This window comes from Orycteropus afer, unplaced genomic scaffold (genome assembly GCF_000298275.1).
Source record: "Orycteropus afer afer isolate SDZICR_OR568_19922 unplaced genomic scaffold, OryAfe1.0 scaffold00323, whole genome shotgun sequence".
NCBI classification, from domain to species: domain Eukaryota; kingdom Metazoa; phylum Chordata; class Mammalia; order Tubulidentata; family Orycteropodidae; genus Orycteropus; species Orycteropus afer.
The window spans coordinates 2,683,649-2,704,456 of record NW_006921910.1 but is presented as its reverse complement, the minus strand read 5'-3'; the positions used below and the strand labels follow the sequence as shown (position 1 = coordinate 2,704,456).

General features: G+C 43.4%; 1 protein-coding gene across 1 annotated transcript in view; it reads left to right on the top strand.

Annotated features, from left to right (window-relative positions):
- LOC103206584 (IQ domain-containing protein F5-like) overlaps positions 1-12,300 on the top strand; it is a 21,416-nt gene extending 9,116 nt beyond the window's left edge. Inside the window, exon 2 of the mRNA XM_007952082.2 lies at positions 11,857-12,300. Within this exon, the coding sequence (XP_007950273.2) occupies positions 11,857-12,300 (444 nt within the window). The remainder of the gene's footprint in view (positions 1-11,856) is intronic.
- The last annotated feature ends 8,508 nt before the right edge of the window (positions 12,301-20,808 follow it).

Sequence of the window (20,808 nt, the reverse complement as noted above, 5' to 3'; positions counted from 1 at the left end):
GCACTCCCTTCTGGATTTTAAACCATGTAGAGTCTCCTAGTTCTGTTCGAACAAGGTTCTGTTGGTGCACTTGGATCCTGCATTTAGCTGAGTCATCATTCAACAGCCTTCCATGTTGCCTGCCAATCTTGGGACTGTTTCTGGACTTGAACTAGTGACCAGTCATGTTGGTTGATAATCTTGGGACTGTGCAATTTTACTTGTCAACCTTGGGTTTGTTAACCTCAGCAGCCAGCAGCTGCTTGAGTTAGGAGACACCTCCAACTACAGTGGTCTGGGAGCAAGAGGCAAAGCTGAAGCTCAAGGTCAAGGGGCCTTCACCCAGCCTCTAGAACTGGCACTTTGAACTTGGACTTCTAACTTCTTAAATGGTAAGAGAATAGATTCCTATTTGTTAAAGCTATCTATTTGTAATATATCTATTATAGCAGTACTAGAGAACAAATACAGTGAGAGAGATCTTTGCTGATGTCAGATGGATCTTAGTGGAAAGCTAAGAATACCAGAAAGATGTTTACCTGTGTTTTATTGACTATGAAAAGGCATTTGACTTTGTGGATTATAACAAATTATAGATAACATTGTGAAGAATGGGAAGTCCAGAACATTTGATTGTGCTCATGAAGAACCTGTACATAGACCAGAAGGCAGTTGTTCGAACAGAATAAGGGAATACTATGTGGTTTACAATTAGGAAAAGTGTGTGTCAGGGTTGTATCCTTTCACCATACTTGTAGTCTGTATGTGAGCAAATAATCCAAGAAGCTGGATTATATGAAGAAAAACATGACATCACGATTGGAGGAAGACTCATTAACAACCTGTGATATACAACCACAGGAGAACTGATGCATTTGAATTGTAGTCTAGGTGAAGAATATTGAGTAGACTGTCAGAAGAATGAACAAATCTGTCTTGGAAGAAGAATAGCTGGAATGCTCCTTGGAAGGGAGAATGGCCAGACTTAGTTTCATATACTTTTTGTCAGGAGGGATCACTCACCAGAGAAGGAAATCATTCTTGGTAAGGTAGAGGGTCAGTGGACAAGGGGAAGACTCTCAATGAGATGGATTGACACAGTGGCTGCAACAATGTGCTCAAGCATAGCAACAATTGTGAGAATGGCATAGGACTGGGCAGTGTTTCGTTCTGTGGTACAGGGGGTCACTATGAGCGGAAACTGACTTGATGACACCTAACAACAACAAGAAGGAGAAAATGAAACAAACAGTTACAATACTGGTGGTAACTCTATGTCCAAAGTGTGCAATGGAAACACTGGGGAGAGAGACATTCAGACCAGGAGGGTCAGTGAAGACTTTCTAGAGGAATTAAGGAGAGCATCAACTTTGCAGGACCAAAGATCAAGGTTGAACTGAGACAAGAGGGAGGACTGAGTTGGCTACATGAAGAGCTAGGAGTGAGGTGGGGAGAGGATTGTGTCTGAGGAGCTGGAACCGCATAGTCAAGTGCCCACAGGGAGAAAAGAGCACCTTACAGGAGTAGCATTAGAATGAAATGCATATGACTACAGTAACCCACCAGCCACTCCTCGGAAGGAAGGTTGGGCAATCCTACTTCCGTAGTGATACTGCCTCGGAAACCCAAGGAGGGGTCGCTATGAGTCAGGTTTGACTTGACGGCACATAACAACAACAACACAGTATGGAGCACAGAGCGAGTGTTGCAAGATAAGACTGAAGGGGCTCAGTGGGGACATTGGTGAGGGAGTGAAGACCTTATCAAGAAGCAATGGGACCCACTTAAGGCGTTTAAGTAAGTGCTTTACTTGATCACATTTGCGTGGTAGAAAGTTCACTCTTGCAATTTGGAGATCACTCTGAGGGGATGAAGAAAGATGTCACAGTGATCCAGAGTTATGGCAGCTCATGTTCTTAGGGTAAACTGGGAAAGAAATCAAGGTTCTACTCCTGCAGTTTTGTACAAATCATAGGTCTGCGTAGGAAGGAACACCAGGTAAAGATTGGTAAGCTAAACACAAATAGAGGAGCTCATACAAAAACTTCTCAAGAGAGAAAACCATGTAAACAACTGTTTAGGAATTTATTTATAAAGAAAGTTAATCTTCCTGCTTCTTAACAGAGAAATATATTACATAAGAAATACTTACCATTCTCAGTGAAATTAATGCATATGAACTCCTTGAAATAAAGGTCTACACTAAATGAAGAAAAAACAGAATTTGCAGTTTGAAATGGTACACCATGTTTTGCTATAATTTGATATGGAGACAACATTAAGACAAATTCTGGTTTTGTGAATAATTGAAATAGAAAATAGATTAAACATAGGAGAAAATATTAAAATATTTAATATTCACTGCCGTCAAGTCGGATCTGACTCATAGCTACCCCTCCTTGGGTTTCTGAAGCATGTGTCTACTGAGGTAGATTGTGCACACCTGCTTCTGAGGAGTGACTGGTGGGTTTGAACCTCCAGCCTTCTGGTTAGCAGTCAAATGCCTTAGGCACTGTGCCACAAATATTCCTGAAATGAACCACATTAACACAGAGATCAAGAGGACTTACTATATTCCAGGAAATTTTAATGGATAATGGTAAAAAAAACAAGCAATTTTCTATTGAAACTTCTGTACTTCAAGTTAACCAATCCTATAAACACTAGGAAGAAAATGAGATTCATTCACAAAGAAAATTTAATAATGTTCAATGTCTTATTCTCAGTATAATTCAATACTAAAATGAGTTTGTTCTCAGAGTTTTTGAGATCAGATACTTTTGTCCTCTAATTCTTTATTAGTCAAGTGCTTATTCTTGTATAAAGTTGAGGGAAGGAGACTTCCAATTAACCAATGGAAGATTGCACCATATTCTTTTTGCAAAACTATTTAATTATCTAATCCTGCTACCAAGAGATTACACAAAGTAACGATCTCAGGAAGACTTCTGGTATCCAGATGATTCTCTAAAAATTTCTTCTTCTGATTTAAACCCATAAAAATTATAGAAATGATATAAAATGAAAAATTCCAGCCACTATTCGGAGCAAAATCTGAAATGATATATTCCTGAAAGACGGGCAAGACAACATGCCAGTGTGAAGCCATGGCTGCCCTGAGGATCGTCACAGTCACCTCACAAGAGCCAGTCTCTGCCACATATCAGGAAGCCATCTTGTCTGCCTCACCAGACAAGCTATCATAATCATCTAGCTGGATGCTAATTTGTCCCTGGGTGGAATAATCTGTTAAGCATTTGACTACTAACTAAACAGTTGGTGGTGTGAACACACCTAGAGGCACCTTGGAAGAAAGGCCTGGCAATCTGCTTCTGAAAGCTCACAGCCTTAAAAACACTATAGAGTAAAGTTCTATTCTGCACACTTGGAGTCACCATGAATCAGAATTAATTCAATGGCAATTGTTTAGTTTTGTTTTTTGGATGCCAAATTAGCTGACTCATGGGATGCACATGAAGTACAAGGGCATATCTCTCCCCAAAGTTGAGTGCTCAAACAAGAATCACTGAACAACACTTGACTAATCATGCTGAAGAGATAAAGACAGGTACTGTACTGCTCTAGTTAAGATACATGCTTGCCAAAGGGTGGGGGAACCTTACAAAGATTCAGGGGTCTGCTAGATGAGTGAAGTCTAATGGATGGGGCCTGTGAAGACATTCCTCCACAGATAAAAGATAAGCTGCACCTCCCAGCACTGCTTTGACTCATTTATTGGGTACCCTGGATGGCTGCCAGTTTCTAACTGGATATAGAGCAAGTGAGAGTTCTGCAGGAGACCAAGGCTATGAGATGAGCTCTGCCTCTCGGGCCATGTGATGCAGCAGATCACATTGTTCTAGAGTCATCTGCAGTTAGAGAAGAATCAGAGTGCAGCTGTCAATGTTCTGTGCAAGGCCATGAACTACAGAGGACTACTTTCCACTTGAAAAGCAGCTTCCAGCATGAGACCTAGTGGGAAATGAATGCCTGACTATGGGACACCAAGTGGCTGAGCATCTGAGGTGCCATTATGATCTGGGTGCTTCCTTATCTACAGAGCCATAAGGTTGGCATGTGTGGCATCATGGAAGGAGTACATTTAAGACCAAGCTAAAAAAGGTCAGGAATGCATGAATAAATAATAGGTGCAGATGGCCTAGATATCCATTGCAGTTCTTTGAATTATTATCATATGGCCCTTCTAGCCATAGTTTTATAATTTTCCCAAAATGAAGATTGGGTGCGATTATGCAAACAAAGTGCTTGTGGCCCACTAAAGGAATTGGACAGCCTACTAATGCAAATAAGGTCCATGGGATTTTTATAGGGGATTTGTCAGTTTTGCCATCCCACTAGGTTTAAAAAAGCCAATCCCAGAGGGTAGGTGGGGGGCACCTCACTACCATCAAGAAGAGCCAGGAGCAGAGTGTGTTCTTTGAACACAGGGTCCTTGCACTGGCAACTTCTTAGACCCAGGAGACATAGAGAGAGCTGTGACAGTGCAGATAGCACAAGACAGCAGCAGCATGGGATGCCGGCAGGTTAGGCTTGCCTACTCACAGAGTGAGAGAACTGAGTGCCTTTGGGCCAGAGGCTTCCTGGTGGAGTGGGTTGCCTTTGGGCATTTATCAGAGGAGCTAAAGAATTTTCTAACACTTATTGAGGAAGGGCAGAGGCCAAGAGTGAAGATCTGGCAGCAAAAGCCAAGAAGAAGCTGTTCTGATTGAAGTACAGTATCCCTAGTTTTTCCTATTACTTCCAAGTTGATCTTGATCCTGAATTGTAACCTGTTACTTCTTAATAAATCCCATAATCATGAATATGGTCTGTGGGTTCTGTGTGGACATTGCCATGAATTATCAAGCCCAGCAGAGAAGAAGAATTTCTTGGGAGGGACAGTTGAGATTAGAATTGGTAAAGTGTGTTGGAGGCTGGAGGTATGTCTAATCTCCACCTCATAGGAATCAGCCTTGAGCTGATGTTGATGGTGATTCTCTCTCCTCCCCTGAGCTCTGATGCTATGCCATTTCTAAACCACATCACTTACCTCTGTGTTACAACTTCTTCCCCTTTTACTAATGCCTCCTGGTGGAGGGGTCCTTATAGCCAGCTAATAAAGGAGGAAGTACTTGAGCCTGGTTCACAGATGCATCAATGTGATATATTGGTACTAGCCTTAGGGAGGCTGCTGCTGTGAACAGCCCAGTGAAGGGAAGTTCTGAAGGACAGCTGAGAAAGGCAATCTTCTCAGTGGGCAAATATTTGAGCAGTGCCCTTTGTCATCCTATGGATATGAAGATGGGCTGAGATTTGGATATACATGAATCCTGTGTAGTGGCAAATGGCTTGGCTGGTTGGACTGGGGCCTGAAATGATAAGGTCAGTGATAAGGGAGTCTGGGAAAGAAGTATATGTCTGGGCCAATGAGCATGGCACAAAGTGTGCATACCTTTGGGTCATTTGCAGAAGAGAAGGTACATTGCAGAGGAGGGTCTCAACAAACACGTGGATTTCAACAATTGTGTTACAGATGTCGGTCAGTCTCTCTTCTTGGCCACCTCAGTTTTCACAAAATGGACCATGAGTCAAGCAGCCATGGTGGCAATAATGGGTTAGGAGCTTTAGGTATAGTACCTAAAGCACTTGACTACTAACCACAAGGCTGGCGGTTCAAACCCACCAGCCACTCTTTGGAAGGAAGGTTGGGCAATCTACTTCCGTAGTGATACTGCCTCAGAAACCCAAGGAGGGGTCGCTATGAGTCAGGTCCAACTTGACGGCACATAACAACAACAACAACAACAACAACAAACATAAGCCCAATGATATGGCTTTCCTTCCCCATGGCTGCTATAGATACTGTCAGTGCTGAGTGTCCAATGTGCTAACAGCAGAAACCTATAGAATGTTGTTTTATTCTTACCAGAACTGATGGTATTTTGGATATGAGCTGGTCTTTTCTATTCTCTGAGGGAGGGCTTATGGAGGAGCTGTGGTGATGTAGTGCAAAGCATTTGACTGCTAACCAGAAGGTTGGCAGTTCAAACCCATCAGCCACTCCGTGGGAGGAAGACTGGACAATCTACTTCCTTAAAGATTTACCACCTCAGAAACCCAAAGGGGGTCATTCTGAGTCAGAACTGACTCAATGACAGCGAGTTTAGATTTTGTTTTTGGAAGGTGTGATAGTCGGGGTTGTGTGTCAACTTTGCTGGATCATAATTCTGAGTGGTTTAAGCAGTGGTGATGTGATTACTCCCATGATGAGATTGGATGTATATGTTTTGAGCAGCCAATCCATTGAAAGGGAGTTTCCCTAGGGGTGTGGCCTGCTTCCAATAAATATATGGACATCCTGGGAAAATGAGACACTTCTGTGGATCTGGATCCTGTATGCTGCCTACAACTGTCCATGAGTAAACAATCCACCATTTGGCCTGGAGATCTTGGATTTGTCATCTGTCAGAGTCAACAATGGTATACTGCCTGCCAACCTTGAGCTGGTCAGCCCTTGTGCTGCGTGAGTCGGGAAAAGCATGCAGCTTGACATTTTATCCAGGAACCTGGGACTTGCCAGCTTCTATAAGTTTGTGAGCCATTTTCCTAAGATAATTTTTTTCTTCTCTCTCTCTATAAGCATTATTGGTTTTGTTTCTCAAGAGAACTCAGCCCAACACAGAGGGCTAATGGAATGCATTAGCCATAATAATTCCATATGCCAAGAAACCCTTTTCATGACAAAGAAAGTGTGACAATGGCCTCTGAACATAGGATCTACTGGTCTTACACCATATCCCATCACCTAGTGGTAATTGTCTTGACGAATGTGCAATGGCTAATTGAAGGCTTAATTAAGCCATCAGGTGAATGACTCTTTGTGAGCTTGGGATGCTGTTCTCCAGGATGAATATGCCTGGAACTAATGACTAATGTGTGGTAATGAGCCCCCAGAGCTAGCATATATGGATCTGGGAATCAAGATTTAGAGATGCGAGTGGCTTCTTCTGGAATGTATGCTTCTTCTTCAGCCATGGGATCTTCTAGGTTAAAGGTTTCCCAGGAGGAGACATTTCTTTCAGTGAATATAGAGAGCCTCCACTGAACTGAAAGTTGTATGTACCATATGGACACTTTGGGTTCCTTATGGCAGTGGATGAACAAACAAGAAAGGAGAACTCTATTAGGGTTATTGGGTGGAACAAATGGTTAAGCATTTGGCTATTAGCTGAAAGGTTGGCAGTTCCATCCAGAGTTGCCTTGGAAGACAAAGCTAGTGATCTACTACTTCTGAAAGATTACAGCCTTGAAAACCCCTGGAGCAGTTCTACTTTGCATGCCTGGGGTCTATGAGTCAGGATCGACTTGAAGGCAACTTATAACAATAACTGGCTGGGGTAATTGATCTGTCATTACCATGAAGTGCTAGAGTTGCTACTACATGATGAGGGTAGGAGTATGTATGAAACTCTCGAGATTCACTGGGGACAGTGTACAGTGAAGTAGTACTTCTATGCTTGTCAATGACTGTTAATGGCATCTGTACAATCACAAACTAATGTGAGCAGGGCAACCAAGGGCTCAGATCTGCTTGGGAGGAAGGTCTTGATCTCTTTCTTTGCCAACCAAACAATCCAGACCAGCTGAAATCCTAGATAAGTGCAAAGTGGCTCTATTACAGGTGACTCAGAAAAAAGATGATGAATATTAATTACTTTCTCAGGACCAGCTACAGAACTGGGAGAGTGGGAACTGTAGCTTGTTTTATTAATCCTCTAATGTTCATCTTCCAGGATCTTATGACTGCCTATACCTTGAAGATGATGATTGATTGATTGGACATTGCCTCTTTTTGTGGGGAGTGAGGGAGTTTTCATTCTAATGGAAGATAGAAGCCTCATGTTGTAGTATGGATTATTGAAGTGGCTTGTACTTGACTGTCTTAGATGTTGTGTACCTTCTGAGAAATATATTGAGGACCCAGACAGCATCATTAAAGAAATTATACATAAATTAGAAACATGATAAATATGGTTGAATATAAAATAAATATCAGAGGAAAAGTTTGAGATGATCATACATACTGTAGCTAAAAGCCTTTAGAGAAGCTAATCACCACTGTAATCAAGATACAGAACTACTCTGTCTCCATATGTCTCCCCTGTGCTATCCCTCTGTAGCTACTCCCTTCCCGGTTTCCCCATCTCTAACCACTGGCAACCACTAATCTTTTCCCCATTTCTATACTTTTTTTCTGTTTGAATGACTGCCTCTTGGTCTGCATGAGCACAAGAAAGTCTCCTGGAATTCCTATTCTTTGCAATGTTATCTATAATAGGTTCTGAACAATCGAATGTCTTTGCATAGTCAATAAAACACAAGTAAACATTTTCCTGGTATTCTCTGTTTTCAGCCAAGATCCATCTGACATCAACAATTATGTCTCTTATTCCTTGTCCTCTTCTAAATCCAGCTTGAAACTCTAGCAGTTTCCTGTTGATGTACTACTGCAACCATTTTAAAATTATCTTCAGCCAAAATTTAATTGCATGTGATATTAATGATATTGTTCAATCATTTCCACATTCTACTAGATCACCTTTTTTTGGAATGGGCACACATATGTATCTCTTCCAGTCAGTTGGTCAGGTAACTGTCTTCTAAATTTCTTGGCATAAATGAGTGTGTGTTTCCAGCCTTGCATGTATTTGTTGAAACATCTCAATGAATATTCCATTAATTCCTGAAGCCTTGATTTTTTCTCCAGTGCCTTCAGTGCATCTTAGACTTCTTCATTCTATACCATTGGTACTTGATCATATCTTCCTCCAAAGTCCAACACGGTAAATACTAGTCCATTCCAGCTCATTAATGTCTAGGATGTTGAACCTAAAGCATTCAGTTTTATTTTGACAACTTCAATTTTCTTAGATTCTTACTATGTATATTCCATGTTCTCATTGTTAATGAATGCTTGCAGCTGTTTCTCCTCATTCTGAGTCATGACACATCAGCAAATGAAGGTCCTGAAAGCTTTACTCCGTCCATGTCATTAAAGTTGACTCTACTTTGAGGAGTCAGCTCTTCCCCAGTTGTATTTTGAGTGCTTTCCAACCCGAGGAGCTCATCTTCTGACACTGTATCAGACAATCTCCTGTTGCTATTCATAAGGTTTTCACTGGCCAATTTTTTTTTTCTTCTGAAGTAGCTTGCCAAGCAAGTCGTTCTTCCTAGTCTGTCTTAGTCTGATAGCTTTGCTGAATCCATGGTCACTATGGGTATTTATTTGAAATACCAATGGCAGAGTTTCTAGCATCATTGCAACATGCAAGCCACCATAGGATGACAAACAGACAGAAGAATGGAATTTATCATATTTAAAATAATTCTGAAAGTTAAAAAAAAAAAAAGAGAGAGAGAGAAAGACTGACTGTTTGGGATGTAAAATCATCTCTGGGTCTCCAATTTTCTACAGGTAGGAAACAGTCTGAGGAAACTTCATCCATCCAGAAAGGTATATTCTCCTATCACCTTTCCAGATGTGGCCAAGGAGTAGAATGGAAAAAGAACACCTAGAAGATTGATCCAAGGGCCATGAGAGCAACATCCATGCAACATCTCAAGGGTCTAATCTCTTCCCTAAGATATACCCCGCACTCCTACTAATGCTTGCCTACTGGAATTTCAGAGTTGCTGCAGGACAGTAACTGCTTATGTTCCTGTTCTTTTTCTTTACAAATGAAATTGTTATTTTGAGCATATGTCATTGTAGCATGTTGGCTATGCAGAGGGCATATAACTTGAATTTTTCATTCATAGTTCTCCAGGAGAATAGGAGCCACATCCAGATCTGAAGTAAAGATCTATCATGAGATCTTGGACTGTGAGCTTGATGCTGTGATCAGAAAGGACTTTGGGATATTTTCCTCAAGGAAAGGATGGAAGTGAAAATTTGTAGACTATAATCGATTGTATAATTATTCTCTATTATTCATCCTTCTGCCCTGTAAAAATATTATACTTCCCTAGCCACTGTCATGTGATTTTCAGTGGAACCCTGTGAAAGGAGGATACCCGCCCCATGTATGTAAGGCTTGGGTGTGTGACTTGCTTTAGCCAACGGAATGCGAGGAGAAGTGACATCTGTTACATCTCAGCAGAAGCTTTAAGAGTCATTGAGTGATTCATCCATGACCCTTGTTCATCTTCCAAGAGAATGACATGTTCTAAATTGGGACTATCCTTCAGCCTGGATCACAGAATGAAGAATATATGTGGAGCAATGCCAAAGCCTACTTGCAGCCTGGAACACAGCCACAGCTGCTCCGACCCACAGTGGATGTGTAACATGAACAAAAATAGACCTTTGCTTTTGCAAGTCATTGAGAGTTTGGAGTTGTTTGATACTGAAGCCTAACACAAACCGGTGTCATTGAATTGACCCTGACTCGTGGTGACCCCATGTATGTCAGAGTAGAACTGTGTCTGTAGGTTTTTCAATGGCTGAGTTTTCAAAAGTAGATCACCAGGCCTTTCTTCCCAAGTGCCTCTGGGTGGATTCAAACCTCAAACCTTTTGGTTAGTAGCTGAATGCATTAACCATTTACACCACCCAGGGAATCCACAATGTAGCATAGTGAAGGCTAACTGATTCAATAGTATTCCTTGGTACAGGTGGATTATAGTTGGGGGACACTCAAAATGTCTCTATATTTTGGTATTTTCAAATAGGCAGTAATAATTACCTTTATACATATCTGTGCCCAAAGTTCTGTCCCACTGAAGTCCTACATTTTTCTTGAGGTCCTTAGCCTTCTCTGTGAGTATGAGAATGAATAAGATTTCTACCTTTTTCCTAGGGATGGCTCAACCATTGGGAGTCCCCCAGTCCCTGAGTCATACCTGCCCTTATGACATCATAGCTTTCATCTCTTCCCTTCCCACTTGTGCCATGGCTGGGGAAACAGAGAGACTTCAGAAGATACTTCAACAGTTTTTCCCCAAGCCATGGGCACTCAATGCTGTGTAAGAGCTAGATCTACACAAGTTTGCTGGAAGTTGTGTGTGAAAACTTCAGGGTAGGGTAGCGAGGCTCCTGTCGAGGTCCCAGGAAAGATTGGAAACCTGGGGCTGAGCATGACCGCATGGAATCATCAGGACAACAAATGACAGTTCGCTCTCACCCATGTCTTTTCCCCTAAATTTTGATTACAGAAGCAGGAAAAAGTGAAGAGGAAACATAAAGAAATTTATAAAGCAGAGGCACCATTTTCACAGGAGGAGGAAGAGGTGGGTAGAAACTACATGAAATTGGGGAAGAAGCCAGATCCTTATTTGTGTTTGAACTCTGGTGTCTGCATGGGGATTGTTGGCGTCTTTGTCACGATGAAGAGTTTAAGGACAGGGAAAAAACATTATTGATCTTTATTTCTCCATCTACAACCCAGTCTGAGATGGTGGGTCTGGCTGAGTCACAGAGAGCTCAAGGGGAGGAGGAGAGAACCAGGAAAATGTAAACTCAAGGACTCAGGGCTTGGGAATGCAGAGGTGGGGGCTTTGTTGGAAAATGGAAAAGCTGAAGTATGGGCAACCTGGGTCAAGAGTGTGTGTGTGTACTTGTACACACTTGTGCATGCATCTGCACACACATGTACACATGTCTATGTGTGTGAACTTATGTGTAAGGTGTCCAGAAAAGTGGTGGTGGTAAGAGGTGAGGAGGAACCTAACCTTAGTGGGATGGCTGGAAACTTAGTGTTGCAGAGCCATCTGAGGAGGGGCTGATTGTAAAGAGGATCAGGGCTGCTTCCTGGCAGACCCCAGACTGCGGTGGGTAGTGGAAAGGATCCTGAGTGTTCCCCTGTTCTCCATGCCTAGAACAGAGCTAAGAAGGCAACAGATGAGGAAAAAGCAGAGGCAGCCAAGAAGATCCAGGCTTGGTGGCGTGGCATCCAGGTACGTCAGAATCTCCTGCAAATAGCACTGAAAGCCTGGATCATTCAGAACTGGTGGCAGCTGATGCTGGTGAGGCGGCTAGAAAAGAGGCAACAATGTGCTCTAGAGACCTATACGGAGCAAGAGTGGGCAGCTGTCAGGCTGCAGTCCTGGGTCCGCATGTGGTGCATCCACAGGTGTTACTGGCATGTCCTCAATGCTGCCCGCATGATCCAGTCCTACTGGCGGTGGTACATCTGCCACCGGGGCTTTGTCAGGGGGTTCTTCAGAGTCACATCAAGCATGCTGCAGACAGAGCTTGAAATTGTGCATGGCCCAGAGGCTTGCAAAGAGACTCAGTGTACTCCTCTCTCAATAAAGGAGTGAAGTGTACTTTCCTTAGCCTCGCTCTGTCTGACTAGCTCCAAGAGGTCCTTATCTCAGAGGAGGTTCAGGGAAAATGATGGCAGCTACTTGGCATCTCATATGCCAGCTCTGAGGAGGGGGCGGACTGGAATCCCGTGTGGATGAAGACTCAGGAAGAGCAGGAACTGTGTGATTTGTGATGTCTGGCATAGATAGGGGCATTGGGGTTGCAAGGCTGTCTTGTCACCAGCTCCAGGGATCCTCATTCATGTGGAGTCTATGTAAATGGTGCCCGTCTATGGCTTGGAGCTGGTGGGAGGAGGTGGCAACCTGTCAGTAGCTTGCTGTCCTTGGTCTAGTTATTTGAAGCTTTCTTTCATCCTCTGCTGTCTCTTTCATGGAGAACCAATATAAGAGAAGCCCACCTGCCTCAAGCCCAGAGACCCCAGCTTCCTTCTTATTCCTTACCCTTGCCCTGCAAATTGAAATATGAGCCTGAACCTGGGAGCCAGTAGAGAACCACCCTGATATTTTGTTCCCACTCAAACCCCATCTGTCTCTTATGCTCCTGAGTGGGGCTAGGCTTGTCTAGACCTGGCCAGAGTCACCACATTTCCCCTCCCTCCCCCCATGCAGGTTCCTCCCTCTGCTTTCACAGTGTCACCATCTCTCCCACAGCCCCCCAATATCCCAGCCTCCTCACCTCAGACCTGGAGACTTTCAGCTTCAGCCCATACCCACCCCCAACCCTCATTGGGGTACAGGGTACAGGGAAGGGAATGACATGGTCTTGGAATATGTCCAGGAATGGAAGTCTGAGGCCCTGAAGTCCCCCCAGAGAAGTAAGCTAGAGGTAGATATTCCATTCATTCATTCAATGAACAATTATTTGGCACTAACTATGTCTCTGCACCGTGTATCCTCTGGGGTCACAAACATGCAAAATGCCTAGCCCCTGCCTTCAGGAGCTAGTGAGGGAAGAGTCATTTAGCAAACAAGTGACTACAATAGGATGTGACGGTCCCACAGTGGAGATATGTAATAGAGAGACTGGGGTTTTTCAGGGTACAGATCCACCAAGTCAACCCTATGGGAGCTGCCAGGAACACAGCTGTGTCAAGGTCAGCATTTGAGGGTCACCTAATGTGGTGCAGTGAATTACTTAATATAGCTCTTCTAGCCATGGTCTTTGTGACTTCCACCAGATGACTGGGTGGGACTATGCAAATGTGAGATGCTTGCGGCCCGCCAAAGGGATTGGATAATTTGCTAATAATATAAATAAGGTACGTGCACCTTTGTGGGCATGGGATCATGAAAATAAGGTGTATAGAACCCTGATATGGGGCTTGGTCAGTTTTGCCATCTTGCTAGGCTTAAAACGAACCACCCAGAGACAGGAAGGAGGATCTCATCACTATCAAGAAAGTAGACTTGAGTGGGATACATCCTTGAACCTGAGATCCCTGTGCTGAGACAGCAAGAAGCAGTGGCAGAGAAATGGTGGCAGCAGAGGCAGCAAAACCAAGAGACTGGCATGAGACAGTGCAGTAGGCTTCCCAGCCCACGGAGAGAGAAAGTTGAGTACCTTCAGGCAGAGACTTGCTGGCAGAGTGCGGTGCCTCTCTGGGCACCTATTTGCAGAGCTAAAAGAGCTTTGTAACACTTGCCCAAGCAGACCAGAGGCCAAGGGGCCAGAGAGAAGTATGCCTGTGGCATGGCTGAAAAGAAGCTGTCTTGATTGAAGAATTGTGTCCTGAGTTGTTTCTGATCCCGAATTGTAACATTGTAATTGTAACTGTGTTTTTCTCGGATAAACCCTGCAATTGTGAGTATTGTCTGTGAGTTTTGTGCAGCCATTGTAGTGAATTATCGAACCCAGGAGAGAAGAAGAGAATGCTACTGGGAAGGGATGGTTGGTGTCAGAACTGGTTAAAAGGTTGGAGGGTGGTGGCATGTCTGACCTTTGCCTCATAGGAATCAGCCTTGAGGTGCTGATGTTGTTCTGGATCTTCCTTCCCCCTTGTGAGTTTAGAGGAGGTCAGATGCCACCTCCACACCCTTTTGGCACCTAGCTAGGATGTGGGTGGAGGGGCAGAAACAATGAAGGAGGCAGGGAATGGTGGGGAGGGTCCGTCTTAGCACAGCCCACCTCTAGGACACATATCTCTGCCAGCTGCAGGGCTGAAGGTGGAAACTTGGGAGAGGTGGTAGAGAAGGGTAGGGGTGGGAGATGAGCATCTCTGCCCCTAAGGGTCACCCACAGTGGCCCTGAGGTGTCCTTGTATTTCATTCTCTGTGCTATGTGCTTTACCTCTGCTCCAAGAGGACCCCCCCCACCATGTTCTCCCTAGGCCTTCATCCAGCCAACCCTCAAAACTTCACTTTGGATGATGTCACTTCTCTGATCCTTAGCCCTTGCAGTGGTCTTTTCTATACACTGGCTCTAGTCCAAGCTGGTCTAGATGGCACTCAGGACCTCAGAGCTCACCTTGTACCTCAGGTCACCATGTCTTCCAACAACCCAGCCATTGGGCCTCTTTCCTATTTAGATCTCCCTGCTTTCTGGACCCCAGCCCCTTAGTTCCCCTGGGCTCCAGATGTGGGGTCTTCCTTGTGCCTTTGGAGCACAGAAGCTTTCATCCCTCTCCTAGCACTTCAGACACACTTGGCTCCTAGTCTGAGGATCTCTACTTTATAGCCAAGATATATGGAGATGCTTTAAATCAACTTTAATGAGGTATAATTTAAATACTTATAATAACATGTATCCATTTGAGGTGCACATTTCATTGATTTTTTTTTTTTTTTTGGACAAGTTTATACACCTGTGTGGCCAACATCATACCTAAAATATAGAACGTTTTCATTACCCATAACACTCTCGGTCAGTCAGTAATCCCCAAGTTGGGAAACTAGTGTTCTGTCCCTATTGATGAGAGTTGTCCTTTCTGCAGCACGCATACATGAAGTCACACAGTGTGCCTTCTTTAGAGTCTCATTTCTTTTGGTAGGCTAGTGCCTAAAGCATTTGACTACTAACCAGAAGGCTGGTGGTTCCAACCCATCAGCCACTCCTAAGAAGGAAGATTGGGCAATCTACTGCTGTAGAGATACCACCTCGGAAACCCAAGAAGGGATCACTGTGAGTCAGAATGATTCGACGACATGAGTAATATTTTTAAAATTCTGAATGGAGGCTTCTTAGGAAAAAAGTGTTTTTTAAAATTATTTTTTTTATTGTGGTAAAATTTATATAATAAAAAGTGCCATTTCAACTTTTTTTTTTTTGTGTACAATTCAGTGACATTAAATTCATCATGTTGTATAACCACCACTACTATCCATCTCCAACTTTTTTCATCACCTCTTCAGCAAAATCTTCCCATTTCTCTATCCCAACCCCAGTAACCACTAATAAATTTTGTTTTCTGTGCGTTTGCCTATATTAGATGAGTGGGATCACACAGTATTTGTCCTGTTGTGTCTGACTTATTTCATTCAGCATAATGTTTTTTTTTTTTCAGCATAATGTTTTGAAGGTTCAGCCATACTGTAGCATATGCTAGCATTTCATTTCTCTTAATAGCTAAAGAATATCCCATTCTATGGTGTGTTAGACTGGGTTCTCTAGAGAAACAAAACCAGTAAAATTTATATATATAGAGAAAGAGAAATTTATCTTAGGAAAATGGCTCACACACTTATAGAAGCTGGCAAGTCCAAACTTCTTGGATCATATGTCAAGTAGGAGGCTTTTCCCCCCTCTTGCAGCTGCAGGGGCTGAGGAGCTTAAGGTTGGCCTGCAGTATACTGGCTGTTGACTCCAATGAATGACGAATCCAAGATCTCCAGGCCAAATGGTGGATTGTTTGCTCACAGACAGTTGTAGGCAGCACAATAGAATCCCAATCCACAGAAGAGTGTTTCTTTTCCCAGTATGTCCATAAATTTACTGGAAGCAGGCTACACCCCTAGGGAAACTCCCTTTCAATGGATTGGCTGCTCAAAACATATTGATCTGATCCCATCATGGGACTAACCACATCACAACTGCTTAAACCACACAGAATTGTGGCCCAGCCAAGTTGACACACAGCTCCAACTATCACATGTGGTTATACCATGTCCCTAGCACAAATAGTTTGGGCTTGACTAATAACCTAAAGGTTGATGGTTTAAAGCCACCCAGAGGGGCAGCAGAAGAAAGGCCAGGTGATCTGTTTTTGTAAAGATCATAGCCGAGAAAACCTTATGGAGTGGTTCTACTCTATTAACATATGGGGTCACCACAGGTTGGAATCAACTTGATGGCAACAAGTTTGGTTTTTTTGATTATGAGTATTCCACATTTTGTTTATCCGTTCATCAGTCGATGGACAAATGGGTTGTTTCCACCTTTTGGCTATTGTGAATAGTACGGCAATGAACATTGGCATACAAATATCTGTTTGAGTCTCTGCTTTCAAGTCTCAGATGTGTGCCTAGGAGTGAAGTTGTTGGTACATTTCGTAATTCTGTGATTAACTTTTGAGGAACTGCCACATTGGTTTCCCATTAAATGTTTTGTGAGGGCCTATAGTGTGCTGGGGACTGCTAAGGGCAGTGGGATAGAACTGTGAACAAGACAATCAGGGCCTCCACCTTTGTGGACTTTCTTTACAGTGAAGAAGACAGAAAACAAACACGTGCACACATTGAAGATAATTTCACATAGTAGTATATGCCACAAAGAAAGTAAAAAAGGATAGAGAATGAAAAATTAGAATGGGATAGAGAATGAGTTCAGGGAGGAAACTCCTTTAAAATGGGTGGTGAGGGAAGTCCTCTCAGAGAGCTGATCCATGGGAAGGAGCTGCTATGCAAAGATAAGGGAGGAGAATATTCCAGGCTAGTGGTTCTCATTCTTGGCCACCCACACATTGGCACCACATGGGAAGATTTGAAAAATTTGATATGGTTCTCTTTCTTCCCATCCTGATTTTATTACTTAGAGGTACAGTCTGGGCATTGGACTTTTCATAGGGCTATTTTAAAGTTTTTTCGTGATCCTAATATACAGCTGAGGCTGAAAGCCATTGGTCTAGGCACAAGCAATTGTAAATGATTCCCAATGATTATCCCCTTATCTTTGGGTGGTGGCATAATGGTCATTTTTACTATCATTTAGAGTAAAACTGCCCCATAGGGTTTCTAAGGCTGTAATCTTTAGGGAACACACTGCCACGTCTTTCTCCTGTGAAGTCACTGGTGAGTTTGAACTGTCAACCTTTTGGTTAGCAGCTGAATGCTTAACTGTGCCACTAGGCCTCCTGTATTTTCTCTAATGACCATTCATTTCTTTCATAATAATTTTTAACACATGTTAACTTGGAGACAGTATGTTGTAGTGTCTAGGAATCCAGATTAGGATCTAGGTCTGGACTGTTGTTGCTATGTGCTGTCGAGTTGGACCCGACTCATAGCGACCCCTCCTTGGGTTTCTGAGGCGGTATTACCATGGAAGTAGGTTGCCTAACCTTCCTTCCGAGGAGTGGCTGGTGGGTTTGAACCTCCAGCCTTCTGGTTAGCAGTGCCTGAGGCACTATGCTACCAGAGCTCCTTAGGGCTGGACTAGAACTAGGGAATTTGAATTCTGGCCAATGCTGAGCTAATAATTAACAGTGTGATCATGGGCAAAGTGTATTTCTGGGCCTCACATTTTTTTCATCTCTAAATCTCTATAATTCTATGATTCCATTAATTGGAGTTATGAAGGACAAAAACCCAGCTTTATCCAGAACAATTAAAAACCCAATTGTATGCAAGAGAAAAGCAAACAACAAACATCTTTAAACTTTAGGTGTTTCTGAGGACCTTATTAGATACTTTTTTTTGGTTGGGGGTATTGTTTTCTTAGCAGATTTTTTTTTTTCCCTGAAAAGAAAGAAAACCAGAAACATCAGAAAACATGGAGATGCTGGAGTCTGTGGGGTGTAGCAAGGAGTTCAGCATAAAGTCTCTGAATGGTGCAACTTAGGACCAAATACAGCTTGCTGACTGATCAATTGCAAGACCAAGGCAAGTCATGTAAGGTCTCTGTGCCTCATTTCTTCATCTGTGAAGTGGGGCTAATGTCACCTCATTGTTATCACCTTAGACAGTGGAATGTAGTGACTAGGAGAATGTCTTAAGAGACCAAGCTCATTATTTTGAAATCTCTATTTTGTATAGGATTATTTAAATGAACTGGAATCCATTTAATTAATACCAGCTAGGTTTTAATGAATATCACTATTTACTTTAGTGTCAACGAATCAATATTTGGGATTCTGTCTTTGTATCCAGGACTCTAGCCATTTTAGCAGGAAAGAAAAGACGGGTTTTCTAGTTTTCCCTCAAGGGGCTTGTGGTACTTAAGATCATGTGTCAACTTGGCTGGGCCTGGTTGAGTGGCTAGGCAGCTGGATGAAGTTATTCCTCATGATGATATTGGTAATCAGCTCCATGGTGGAATCTACTGTGAACAGCTGAGAAGCTGCCTTAGGGATATGGTCTGTTTCTATTATATAAGAAGTTGCTTTGAGAAAGGTCTTGAGCTTTTTGGCACATTTGGACCCTGCATGTAGCTGAGTGGGGTCACCATTGAGCATCCTGCCATGTTTTCTGCCAATCTTGGGACTGTTTCAGGACTTGAACTAGTGACCTGCAGTGTGGCTGAATTATCTTGAGAGTGTGCCATTTTACTTGTCGACCTTGGGCTTGTCAGTCTCAGCAGTCAGCAGCTACCTGAGTAAGAGAAGCCTCAAATTTCAGTGGGCCAGGAACAAGAGGCAGAGCTGAAGCTCAAGGTCGAGGGGCCTTCACCCAGCCCCTAGTGCTGGCGTTTTAAACTCAGACTTCTTGCCTCCTAAACTATAAGAGAATAAATTCCTGTTTGTTCAAGCCATCCACTTGTGGTATTTCTGTTACAGCAGCACTAGAGAACCAAAACAGACTTCAACTGTTGGAAGCCATCTTGGTGCCTCAATCATAGCTGTCCTTATGACATCACAGCTCTCTCCCCCTCCTCCACTCTTTCTACTGGAGTCATAGCAGAAGGAGAGCAGACCTGAGATGGAAACATCTACCTCCTAACCATGGGTAATTTAGTAGAGTATAGATCTGAGGGGATTTGACCACTCACCCCCAAGCCATGGGCCATCAACATTATTTAGGAGACAGACTCACCCAAGCTTGTTGGAAGTGCAGGGTATGTTTCCCAGTTTCTTTAGGCTGGGAAGTCTCCATCCATGGTCTCAGGAAAGGCTAGGAGGATGAGTCTGTGGTTGACTTTGTATCAAGCAGTGGAGAGAATACCCTTTCTTTCTGCCATGATACCCTCCTTCCAAAATCTGATCACTGAGGACAAACACCCTTTCAAATTATAATGGAAGATAATGATGAAACCACATAGATAAAGCAGAGCTTGAAGGAGCGAAGGCAAGAAGATGAAGCAGCTCTACACTCCACACCCCACCCACATCACCATCGCTGCCTTCCCTATTCTTTCATGGGTAGGTGGGTCCAGGCTCTCTGGGGAGAGCCTTGACCTGTGATATCTCTGATTCTTGTGGTTCATTGGTGGTGACCAAAAGTTGGTGACCATGTAATTTCTTGTTCAAAAAGAGTTACTGAAAGGGTCACTTGTCATTATTACAACAGAACAACAGGTATAAATGGAGGATGTCTCAGGTAAATGGGATGAAGGGTCTCTGTACACAGAGCTGTAATAAACAGAGAGTGGCCCCTCCATGGCTGTCTTGTCTCCCCATTCTCTTGTTAAATGGAGAGATTTAGGTTTGGCTGAGATACAGAGTAGAGATTTTGGCAAGGAGGGAGGCAGAGTGGGGGGAGCCCGGGCCACAGTGTGTCGAAGGGTACAAGGTAGGGGCCGTGTTTGGGAAATTTCTGAGTCTAGAAATGAGTGTGTGTTTGTCCTTATGTATGTGTTAACAGAAGTTTAAGCTGCTAATAAAATCCACTAGAGCTCCCAATAAAATGTGTAGGTTGGAGAAATCTTTCAACATTTGGTGTGGCAGAGGGGAGATAGCAGGTTGTGAGTCTGAGTTGAAGTCAGGTGAGAGGAACAAAGTTTGTTACTTCCTCAACAGGTGGGTTGGGTCTGAAGGAAAGAGACGTGGATCCCAGGTAGGCAGGCAAATCCAGGTAGAACATGGGAACTTTGATTCATAGATTACGGTGTTCTTGCCCTAACTGGCCAAAAAATTCATGCAGAACAGGGTGAGGTAGCTAGGGCAGAGATATTCTCATTTTCCGGTGAAGACACTGAGACTCAGGGTCACCGCGGTGTGCCTGTGGCCATTAACCAGAGACTGGTAGAGGCAGGCTTGGGCTTTTGGCTATAGTAAATGCCTGGTCCAGTACTCCCGAACTTTGGACAAAGGAGTGATTGTTGATTGAGAGGATCACATCCCTCCCTAGCACACCCTCAGGCTGAAATGTATGTGTTTCCTAAGTGTCCTCTATTATCCCTTGCCAGACCCAAAA